This window comes from Echeneis naucrates, chromosome 1 (genome assembly GCF_900963305.1).
Source record: "Echeneis naucrates chromosome 1, fEcheNa1.1, whole genome shotgun sequence".
NCBI classification, from domain to species: Eukaryota; Metazoa; Chordata; class Actinopteri; order Carangiformes; family Echeneidae; genus Echeneis; species Echeneis naucrates.
In genome coordinates, this window is record NC_042511.1 from 885,306 (window position 1) to 896,802 (window position 11,497).

Consider the following 11,497-nt stretch of genomic DNA (forward strand, 5'->3'; position numbering starts at 1 on the left):
CATTATTAAAAACAACCAAACAAAAACATCTTCATCTTCACTTCGTACTTGAGCGGGCCGATTAAAGGGAAAAATTCAACTGTGTGTTGAATTTCCAATTTAGAAGCATTTTACTTTGGTAACGACAGGATGCAGTCTCAAACCTCTCCAGTGACACTGTTCTCTGCTCCGTCAGGGACGCTGCAGGTCCGGGTGGAGGGAAACAGTTCAACCCTGAATCCTCGAAAAACTAACGCTGGAAAACCTTCAGCATTAAAAAAATTCCCATCAGCCCCAAAACACAGCAGCACTACAGGAAATGTCCGCCGCAGCAAAGACGAGAGAAAAATAAATTAGTGCCACGCCCCCACCAATGATTTACTGAACCCCGTTGATCTGCACAGTGCGATGAGGAGGCTCTGTTTTAAGGTGGAGCTGCTCAGGAAGTCCCAGTGTGTCTCCAGTTTTGTGTTTTGTTTTGATCCCTCTGGGCTTCCTCCACCCTCAGCCGGGCCGCCGTCTGCCCCCGGAGGAGGCGGGGGGTCGGCCGGCCCTCGGTCGCCGAGTAAGTTGGCCAGCGATGGAAGTGCAGATCACCTCTTCTGCTCCCAGATCTCGGCCATGTTGAGGTCGAGTCGCTCCAGACTCTTCAGGGCCTGGACGTTCCCTGTGTAGAAGGCAACATCCACCACCACCAGCCTGAGGACACACAGACACACAGACACACATCAACACCAAAGCTGATCTGGTTTCCTCTCTCTCTTCTATCAGCTGATGTTGCATCACAGGTCAAAAGTCAGACACACAACAGAACACAACAGTTGCTTTTCTGGCCGACGCAGCAGGAATTTTTGGGAACTTTGATTTACTCTTATGGAAACCCAACGAAGCCCGATGTGTAGCTGGTGAGCTGCAGATTAACGGGAATGTTAGGAGCTTTCACAAGTATGTAGACACTGACACTAAATTCTCATCCTGCTGACTGTAGCCGAGGAGTTTATTCGATTGGGAAAAGAGTTTAAATTCTGACAATCACAACTTCTTTGTGTGTGTGTGTTTGTGTGTGTGTTCACATACCCGTGTTGTGGTCCTCCGTCATTAATGACACCGAGTCGGGAAAGCTGCCTCTTCAGGTGCAGTTTAAAACTGGCGTTTATCCTCAGAAACAACATCTGAACAAGAAACAACAGCTCACTCACTGCTGCATCAGGCAGGAAACCAGGAGGATCATGGGAAATTGTTGTGTCTCACCTGAGTCTGCTCTTCAGGTAAAAGCTCTGAAATGGCCTCGTGCATCTTCGTCATCTGTTTACAGACGTTTCTGAAACAGGCCGACGGCATTGGAGCCTTGACTTCATACTGAGGAGACGGCGACATCATCGATGACATCATCAACATCATCACCGCCACAACACACACACGCCCTCAGCTGTCAGTTTACTGTCACCTTTCAGGAGGAACTAAAATGGCCGCTAGGGCCTGTAGTTTCATGATTTATTCCTTTTTAAACGTTAAACGTTGCCATGGAGACGCCACTGATGAATGACAGACCGTCCTGTTTGGTTGGTTTTCCACAAATCAGACAGAATGGGATCTCACCTTTGATAAAACCTTCTCAAACAGACTGTCCATGATGGCCACCAGTTTGGCTGAGATCTCCGCTATGTGATCGTTGTAGTCCTGCACGACAACACACACCGTGTCAGCAACACAACCCACAGCTTCTCACCGTGAGGCTTTAAAAGTCCCAACTAAAGCTGAGGATGTGATGGATTGCGTATTTCCTGTGCGTTACCTTGGTGATGTGGTCGAAGTGTCTGAGGACGCTGAACTGTTTGGGTTGCAGTTTGGTCTCAAAGTGCGATCTGATGATGGGAATGTAGTGAACCACCAGCTGCAGACAGCGGGAGGCTAAAGCTACACACACACAGACACACACAGTCCCATCATTGTGCAGCAGAGGTTGTCGGCTCAGGCCGCGGGCAGATGGAGCTCTACGTACCGAGGTTTTTAGTAGTGATGGTCTTGAGGCCGACGACCTGCAGCGCCCCGGCTCCCAGAACCAGCTGGCAGCTCCGAGAGTTGAAGTGCTGCAGAGACAGAAGAGACGACAAGTCCACAATCAGGACACAGTAACACAACACAAAACTTTGACCGACAAACCACGGCAACGGTGTTGGTCCTGACCTTGAGGAGGTCTGACAGACGGGTCAACATGTCGGTAGCAATCGACGGGATGTCATTGACACACTGACAGTATTCCAGAAAGATCCGGATCAGCAGTAGAACCGTCCTGAGGACACAAGAAGACAAATTTCAATCAAGTCCAGATCAGTGTGTGTGTTCCCAAATTTCCTCACTCAGACCAAAACTGAGCCTCTAAAGCAAAACAGACTACTTCAGGAGTCTAAGACTATTATTCAGGTCGAGGTTCTATATCAACACGGTGAGAGTGTACAGGGAGAGGATATCAACCCTTCAAAATAAAAGACAGAAGCAGCGTCAACATGGCACCTACCCAACGACGGCGTATTTCTGCCCGTTGATGAGCAGAAACTCTGTGGGCTTCCTGTCGTCTGGACCTGCAGGAGGTGAAGTGTTTTATAACTGATCAGGTTATTGATTATTGATGCTGTTTCCTGTCTAACCGCTGCGTCGTGCGATGGATGTTTGAGTCCGTCTGGTTTTTTGGATACCTGGAGTTTTGCGCTCTGGTAGTGTTATCCTGCCATCAGCGATGGAGTTGACCAGATCCTGGAACTCAGCAGGAACCTCCGCCTGCTTCCAGCGCTCGTTATCCAGGAGGAGGCTGCACAAACGACAACAAACTCATGAGGACACACACCACCACCACAGGACAGTGGGGTCACAGTTAAACCTGAAAGACGCTCCTCTCTAAGCTGCCAGCTACCTGAGTTTGGTTTTGCGCTCTTCGTGGAAGCGGTGGACGAAGCGGTTGGCCTGGCTCTGCAGCGCCCCCCTCAGGGAGACGCTGTGCCTGCCGCACAGCTCCTCCGTGTCCCGGGCGAAGCCTTCCACCGCCTGAGAGAGACACACGAACTCGGCCGAGCTGAGGCGCTCCAGGGACCCGTCCTGCTGGACAGCGCCACAATTAGCTACTTTAAAAGACTCACAGAGAACCGACAGCGGTCGGCCATGTTTATTTGTGGCGCCGTACCTTGGCCCGGGCAGTGAGGACTTTGACGCAGCGGTCGTGGCTGACATCAGAGGCCGTGTGCAGCAGCTCCTGCGTGTTGTTGATCACACGGTTCATCTCCAGCTCAGTGGGCATCATGTTTTCACCGCACCTGAACACACACAACAACAACTGAAAAGAGCTTCACGGTCTGATTCCATCTGGTGCAACAAAACAGAAAAGCTACATGGCAGTTAAAGATGAAATTCATCGGGGTGTGCTATCCAGTATCTAGTTTTTTAAATAAAAGGTCAATTGTTGTGCATTGTTAGCACCATAAATGTTGTGTTGTTAGAGAGCGGCCCATTTTTGGAGTGAAAATAACATTTTAAAGTTTTCGTTTCAATTGAAATTGTTTGAAAAAGATTTTCTTCAGCTGGTTCTAACTTAGTTTTTGCACACTTAAAGGCTGATTGTAGATAAAGTTGATGAAATGGAGATTGATAAGTACATGAAATTCTGGTCCCTGCTGGTGAAGGTCTCTGTGGATCCAGAGGCCACGTCGCTGCCGGCTCCCTCCGCCCGGCCCTGCTGGATCCTGGATCCCACCGTGGAGCTCTGATCCCGGGCTGCTGCCTGCTGCTGCTGGGCCTCGTTCAGGGCGTCGCTGATGAACAGACCCTCGTGGGTGAGGTACGCCAGCTCGGCCTCGCCCTGCAGGACCAATGACGTCTGGGATGCCTCCTGGCCTGAAACAGCTGAACCCGACTCCTCCAGGAGCCGGTTCTTCTGATTCGAGTCCAGAACCTCCAGAACCACGTTCCTGATCACGCTCAAAGTGGCCTGACACAGACAGAAGGAAACAGGAAGTGATCAGTCACATGACGCCGGCCCCAGGAGGTCTGAAGGATCAGGTCTTTGAGACTCACCTTGATCCTCTGCAGGAAGAAAAGGAAACTCTCAAAAACGTTTTTCAGCACCTCAAACCACTGAGGGAACGTCATGATGCGCATCTGGTCAGCTAGCCTGGACACACACACAATACATGAACTCCTGATTAAAAGAAGTAGTTTATATTTCAGGGATTACATTATATTTTTATCAACACTTAGAATTTAAATTTTAACTTTTCAACTTACTTAGTAACGACTTCAGTGTCAATTTCTTCTATGTGCAAAACACACTCTGCTACACTCTGAAAACACAATCAGGACACATTAAGATTTATCATTGTGATCACAGATCAATATCTGACTCTTATTGTGATCGCAGTCGGCCTTACCTGAGTGACGATGGCTTTGGCAGCCAAGATCATCTCATCGCTGTAAATATCCAGAAAGTCCAGCTTCCTCTGCCTCAGCAGGCCGAACACCAGAGACTCCAGACGCTCCTGAAGACAAACACAAACGCACCATTGGTCATCAAAGAATCCAGAATCCCTGAGCTGATTTGAAATCAGAGTGATTTCACCGGCACGAGCAGCAGATTAACAATAGATCAATGAATCAGCAGCAAACACTCATTATAGAGCTCAATAATCTACGGGATCGATATCACATCAATTAACTCCAAACACATCAAAACAAACACTCCCCAGATTATTTCCAGACAACAGCCGATTCACATCCTGATCACCAAATCTGATTTCATTCATTTCATGATAATGAAATCCTTGTGTGTGTGTGTGTGTGTGTGTGTCCAACCTTTTGTGAGGCAGTGTTTGGTTTGCGGTCCTGTGATGAACACAGCATCCATTAGTCACATCAGTGAGCACAGCTGACCAACACAAATTTTGTTTGTTTGCTTTTGAACGTTCAGTTCTGTTCTGCCTGTCAGAAACAATCTTCATGTTTGGAGTGAAGGGAACCTGCTAACCGCGGAGCAGATTCAGTCTAAAGAGGGGACATGCCACAGGGGGCTGCAGGGGGTGTCGGTTCAGGAACAGGCCTAAGAATTAAAATCAGTTCTTCATGTTGGTGTGACTCTATACGGTGAAACTCATAAGAAGCACTCTTTAAACAGTTAATTTTCTACATTCTCATCTGACATCTGCTCTGTCAGCTGCTGTTTGTTTAGTTGTCTTTTTTTTGCTGTTAAACAGACAGAGGATGAATGAATCGTGTCAGGCTGTTTAATTCACACATTAGCTGATTTGAGGAGTCTGTTCAGACCTTCTCCAGGACCTGTGGCTCGTCCTTCAGGCTGCGGTTCAGGTCACTGCGGGCGTACATGCTGAAGTCCTCCACCATCATCTTGTCAATCAGCTTCTCCAGTTCACACAGCTGGGAGCCCAGATGTCTGAGGGACGGACAGACAGGCGGACAGTCAGGGGACACACTTCCTGTTCAGACTTTAAAGGTCACATTAAATGACAACATTCACACCGTTCCATCTAAATCAGGATGAGGCTTTGTAATGTTCTCCTCCACGTTAACATATAAACAGGATAAAATAAAACAACAAAGAAATTCAAATTGGTAGTTTGTTTTTAACTCAAATAGCTTTTCTCTTTAACTTCCACCACCAACGCTCCTTTTGGGCTCCCATAGCTCAGAGCTGTCCGAGCTTCTTGTGAGTTACTACGTGTCGCCCGCTGTCTCACCTGAAGCTGTGGATTCCCTGCAGCTCCTGCTGCAGCACCTCCTTGGTGGTGGCGATGAGCTCCAGCGCCCCAACAAACTCGGAGGTGGAGAGCAACAGCTGGACGGTGGGCTGCGTCTGGTGCACAGCCGCCATCAGCTTCAGCTTGTTGTGCAGCTTCACGCAGTTGTTCCGTGCCAGAGCAGTGCGCAGGGCCCGCAGGGGCCCCTGGCACATGACGCGGTCCATGGCAGCGGTCCGGCCCCGCAGGATGGCGACAGCCCGCTGCGTCTCCTGCAGCTGGTCCTGCAGCTCGTGCTGTGACGACATGGCGTGAAAAAATGCCTCAGAGCGCAGAGAGATCTGGCGGGCAATGCTGACCTCCACCACATCCAGGTAGTGACTCAACTGGAGCAAAAAGAAAAATCAACAGCATCATCACATGAGCAAGATGAGCAAAGATGCTCATAACTCATCTCTTCCTCTACTTTTGGTTCTGAATGTACAGACTCTCGAACTCACCTTCTCCTGCAGCAGTTTGGACGAGGCCACATCTCGGCTGCTCTTCCCTCCAGCGCTGTTGAAGTGGGACCAGGGCAGGACGGTGTTGAAGGTGGCCGGATCCTCCAGAGCAAAGTTGGGTTTCATGAAGATCTGATGAGACGGTCAACACGAGCCAGTGTGTCAAAACTTAAATATCTAATCTGTTTTCATGAACATGTCTGTGTTTAGTTCATGAAGAACCAGAACAGTAAAGTGGACCCGTTACCTTTGGGACTTGTTCCAGCTCTGCTCTGGATTTCTCTGGAGAAAAAAGAAAGAGCTCTGGATCAGTCACATGTTTTACTCTTCAGCCTGAACTCCAAAGACTGAGAACGATCAGGTAAAAACAAAACGTTCCATTCATTTTTGATTCGTCTTAAATCTGTTAAAGTTGAACACTTTTTACATTTTACGTTGGTAAAAACCTAAATGTACGTCCTGTGTAATGGCAGCTTGGATGTCTTTGTCTTTGACCACAAACTAAACCATTTCATATTGTCACTTCCTGTCATTTGTTTATTTGTTTATTATTGTCCTCTCTGGAGTTGGAAAGAAACACTGATGTGGAAAGCGATACCGTGGTTGGAGGTGATACTGGAGACGGCGTCCACATCGTCTTTGTTGGGACAGATCATCTTACAGCGCTCGTGGATTCTTTCCCTCTGAAAAATGAGCAAGAGGTTAAAAAAAAAAAAAAAAAAGAGATGGAGGACCGTTACTACGGTAACAGCCCTGCGATGCGTTGTGTCATCATTACACTGCAGGAAGTTGGGGTCTCTTTATTATTAATAGTTGTAGTCATCTTATGATGTCATCAGTATTGTTAGTGTGTCCAATCAGCAACTGCCACTTCTCTAAAATTTCAGCTTATAATTTTCTGATGTTCATTTTCTCTGATTCACTGATTAAGAAAAAAGGCCTGAGAGACGCTTCCTCTGAGTCACATGACAACATGAAGTAAGTCGCTCTGATGGGACGTGATCACATGAGCAACGTTTCTGAAAAGCTGAAGCTGCTCAGGAGCAGGAAGAGGAAGGATGTTGTACCTCAACCTGGAAGTGAAATCTCCCTGGAGGATCTGAAATGTTGTTATAAAACACTTTACAGCAAGATTCAGTTGGAAAATTCTCTTTCTGGATAAATAAAATAAAAGAGACGACCCATCCTAAAGTCCTCACTGGCGACGCTCTGCTGTGTTTCAGGTTGTCACTGATATCTCAAGTGTCGACACGGCGCTGAGAGCTCGACATATTCAGTGATTTTAATCGGGTAATAAAACAGAAAACAGATGACTCAGAGGTGGAGCTTCCTTCGTCAGGAAACCCCTGAAAAACCAAACCGTTCAATATAAATCATATAGTAAAGAGTCTCTGAGGTAAATTATCACCATTTCCTGTCTAACTTCAGAATTAACAGGTTTTACCAAAAACTAAGTAGCAGCGTCCTCAAATGTTCAGAAAATGTTTCCCATCTACGTGTGTCAGGATTCATTCATGGAGTCCTTAAATGCAGCTAATTTAACACATTATGGCTTCTCCCCAGGTTTACTGCTGACTGACTGACAGAAAAAGATGATTGAAGACATCAGGAAATAAAACAGAATCTGAAATTGATGCTGCACTGATCTGATAAACCAGAACTATGAGGAGCTGAACCTGCTCCTCCAGGATTCCTGACACACCTACAAGTGACCTGACGGGTATCAAACCTTCTGCCTCTGAGGCCCCGCCCTCGCTGTGTGAGTCTGAGCAGCTCTGAATGACTAAGCGAAGTGTTACCTGAGCCATCTCCTGAAGGTATGGCCCGAAATCTTCCCTGCTGATGTTGGGGAGATAGAAGGACGGCATCACCTCCGTCTCCGCAAAGTCCAGACCCCAGGTTTTGGTAAAGAAGTCGGACTCCCGCTTGGCAAGGCGGGGGTCGTTTAGCGCAGCAGGTAGGTTGACCTTTGAGCTGTACACCGTCCACCTGTCATGCTCCGCCACCACGGACGGGCCGTCGCACAGGCCCCGCCCCTCACCTGCAGGACAGAGTTGAAAACTGTCAGGTGTTTTCACAGTTTTAGTCTCTTTTCCAGCAAGTCCCTGTAGCTCCAGAATTCTGTCAGCCAACTTGGTTTTTGGGTTTTGTCTTTGTTTATTTTGGGTGGAGGGGGCGGCGGTTTATGCCTAAAGGTCAGACCAATCCTAATCTTACCTAACTTTATTCACGTCGACACTAACAGATTATGAAACATTGTCCCCAGACTGTGCATCGGTCTGCCTGCTGAGGTTAGAACAGCAACTTCAATAAGATCTGTAAAAAACTGTCTGTAAAAGGATTCATAACTGCTGTTGTTTTATTTCAACAACATCTGAAAATCTGTTATTCTGTTACTTATTTCTGTTTTGATTGCTTTTCTTGCTTACTGTTTTCACGTATAAACTGTTAGGAAAAGTGCTTCATAAACAAAGTTTATTATTATTGACACTGAACCTGATGAACTTTCAAAGTGTCTGGTTTCATGAGGATTCATTGGTTTCCTCAACTTCGTATCACAGTAAACTGAACGAGACAAGTCCTCATATCAGACTCTGAGATCATTTAATTCTGTTTCCTGACATTTTATAGACTTAAAGATTAACTGAAGAAAGTGATCTGAGGATTAACTCTTTCACTACCAGCTCTAACACTGTCAACACAAGCTGACGCGGTGAGCAGTATTTCCCACCGGTGGGCTCCTTGGGGCAGACGTCGGGCAGGGAGCGGACAGGCGGGCGGGACCGAGGGGACGAGGAATCCCGCTCCTTGCGATAGATCCCATCTCGGCCTCCACCACCGGGACGAGGCACTGGGGAGGACCTGTGGCTGGAGGCCATGGCATTGGGACTCGCCTCCTTGGATAGCTGGAAACAGACAGACAGACAGAGTGGGTGTTAGACGCAAAGCAAAGTATTACAGGATAAGTCTGTTGACAGATTTCAGGTTGTTTGTGCCGTAAATCATTCGAAACATTAACAATATATATATATATATATATATATTTTTTTTTTTTTTTTTTTTGCCAACAAATAAAAAGAGAAGTCGAGCACCTCCAAAATGACTGATGATGAATCCGATTCCTCAGAACTCTATTGTTTCCAACATCAAATCAGCGAGCCAACACATCGCTGTGTCATCTGGCCCAAACGCTCCCACTCACAACTCCACCGCTGAAAATAGTCCGTGACAAACTGCCTCTTTGTTTGATCAACACAGCTGCAGAGTCAAACCATATCTGCAGGTCGTTACTGTCGATTCTCTGACAAGGCGCTTTCAGTTTCAGAGCCACAGGAAGTGACACCTGGAGCTGCTATAGGTCAAAGTAAACTGTTGGCACCGACAGGGTCAAAGTTCAACCACAGCTTACAATTTTCAGATTTTCTCCGACACTGAGAGAGACAGAAAAGCCATGGAAAAAGAAATGACCATCAGGAGGCGATTCCACTGGTTTATAAAAAAAAAAATCTGATTATATAGAAGTCTATGGGAAAACTGCCCTACAGCTCAGTGGATTTATTAGCTTAGTTAACATTTGGTTAAGAAAAATCTCTCAGGGTTCACATTCTCCAAAAATAAAAATTAAAAAATAGAGAGGCTCATACGGCTGTCTGCTACTATTCCACTTTGTTTAACAGAGAACCCATCAGCTCACAGAGAGAAAAATAACTACAAAGGTTATCAGGCAAATATTTCATACTTGGGTTCAGACCGCAGGAAATTGGGACCAGGACTTTTAGAGAAAATACTCAAACTAATAGATGTGGCCGCAGCTCGAAGCAGGGATATGTTACTCAATCTGACTGCTCAGACTGTGGAGGTGTAAGACCCCCTGCTGTTAATCCCATCACAGAGATGAGAGGATTAAAGTGAATGTCTGCAGCCTCACTGTCACCACCAACGTTTTCATTGAGCTAAAAAAGAAACATCATTTCTATGGAAAGTACAAAAGTTCACATCCAGCCTTGCTGCCTTTTCTACTCCGTCTCCTGTGAGTGAAGTAAAAATAGAAAATAATTGGCCCAATTATATTTTTGGGAAGACGTGCTGCTGTGCAGACTTATTCCCGCACATTTTCACAAATGAATTCTGAAAACCTTCTCAGAATATTTGAACTCCATTCAGATAGGCATGTGTTTTCCTGTTTCGCTCAACACACCCTCAGATAAATTATGTGTCACTCAATACAAACGTCTGTTGACTTCACCTGACTCACCTGACCTGACCCAGGAACAGCTCTCCATGAAAGAAATGTGTCCAGAGTGTGATGTTTTTGTGTTGTTCAGCTTGTGCTGAGGTTAATAACATGACAGAAAGAGACTCACAACAAATACCTTTAGCTAATACAGCATTAATAACGTTGTCTACAGAAGGAAACTGACAATAAGGACTTTTTGGACCGTCTTTTTTCTGAATCCAGCAGAGTCCCAGTCTGTTTCCACAGACTGAACTCCAGTTTCATCTTTAAACTAACTACAGTCTCCTTTTTTCTGTCAGGTGGAATCAAATCCTGAGCTTCGGTCCTGACTCAGTTCTGCTGAGATCACAAACTTCCGAGGAGCCAAAAAGTTGCTCTAACCCACAAATCTGACATGTAATTTTCCAAAGCAGCTGTCTCAGTAGATTAACATCAGACTATCGGGGTTTTAACATTTCTTTCAGGCTTATTTTTGCAGGATTTTACCTGAAATGTCCGATCACTGCTGCTGCTCCATCGACAGGCAGCTGTGACAGCGGCTACCCCGCTAGCGTTAGCCTTAGCTTTAGCTTTAGCTTTAGCTCCGGTGCATTCGTTAGCTGTAGTTGTTTATCACAAATCCACAGAGCTGACAACAAGCACACTACCGGGCAGCTACACAACACACACAGAGACATGTTCGGTTCCGGTAACCGGACGGCCGGAGTGTGAAATAACGGCGGCCTGAGCGGGAAGGCTAATGCTAAAGCTAACGTCGCCCAGCCGGGTTACACGTAGACATGCTAATGTTAGCAGGTTAGCCGCACAGCTAGCTGACAGGGAGGAGGGAGGGAGGAAAGGGGAGGTGAGGGGTGGGCCGGTGACCGTGTCCCGGTCGGTCCCGGTCCGTACCTGTCGTGTGAAACGCTGCAGCCGGTGGTTCTGGTCTTCACCATCACAGACGGACCGGAGGAGCCGGCGGAGCAGCAGCAGCGGCGGCAGACACCACCGGCGGACCGGCCATCATTCACTCCGGGGGGGAGGTGGGGAGGAGCCGGGTTGTC

At 47.0% G+C, this 11,497-nt stretch overlaps 1 protein-coding gene across 3 annotated transcripts; it reads right to left on the minus strand.

Annotated features, from left to right (window-relative positions):
- Nucleotides 1-370: 370 nt before the first annotated feature.
- On the minus strand, nt 371-11,497 carry LOC115053498 (vacuolar protein sorting-associated protein 54). 3 transcript variants are annotated; one of them, XM_029518296.1, is made up of 24 exons: nt 11,346-11,497; nt 8,949-9,123; nt 8,017-8,258; nt 6,816-6,900; nt 6,465-6,499; nt 6,218-6,349; nt 5,718-6,103; nt 5,287-5,413; nt 4,819-4,848; nt 4,398-4,505; nt 4,255-4,310; nt 4,045-4,141; nt 3,627-3,958; nt 3,158-3,287; nt 2,891-3,075; nt 2,676-2,788; nt 2,498-2,561; nt 2,167-2,272; nt 1,982-2,069; nt 1,775-1,896; nt 1,579-1,659; nt 1,231-1,338; nt 1,057-1,151; nt 371-678 (listed from the first exon to the last, which is right to left on the minus strand). In XM_029518296.1, exons 2-24 carry the CDS (start codon nt 9,094-9,096, stop codon nt 573-575), a joined length of 2,976 nt encoding a protein of 991 aa, XP_029374156.1. In that variant the 5' UTR covers nt 9,097-9,123; nt 11,346-11,497; the 3' UTR covers nt 371-572. The 3 variants fall into 3 exon arrangements, with proteins under 3 accessions (XP_029374156.1, XP_029374241.1, XP_029374319.1); XM_029518381.1 differs by having other exon boundaries at nt 2,891-3,072; nt 11,346-11,496; XM_029518459.1 differs by lacking the exons at nt 4,819-4,848; nt 11,346-11,497 and having other exon boundaries at nt 573-678; nt 2,891-3,072; nt 8,949-9,096.

Coding starts and splice junctions, on each gene's coding strand:
- LOC115053498 (XM_029518296.1), bottom strand. CDS start 9,096: ATGGCCTCCAGCCACAGGTCCTCCCCAGTGCCTCGTCCCGGTGGTGGA. Junction 6,104..6,217: donor CCAAACTGCTGCAGGAGAAG/GTGAGTTCGAGA, acceptor TTTTTGCTCCAG/TTGAGTCACTACCTGGATGT. Junction 2,070..2,166: donor GTCTGTCAGACCTCCTCAAG/GTCAGGACCAAC, acceptor CTGTCTCTGCAG/CACTTCAACTCTCGGAGCTG.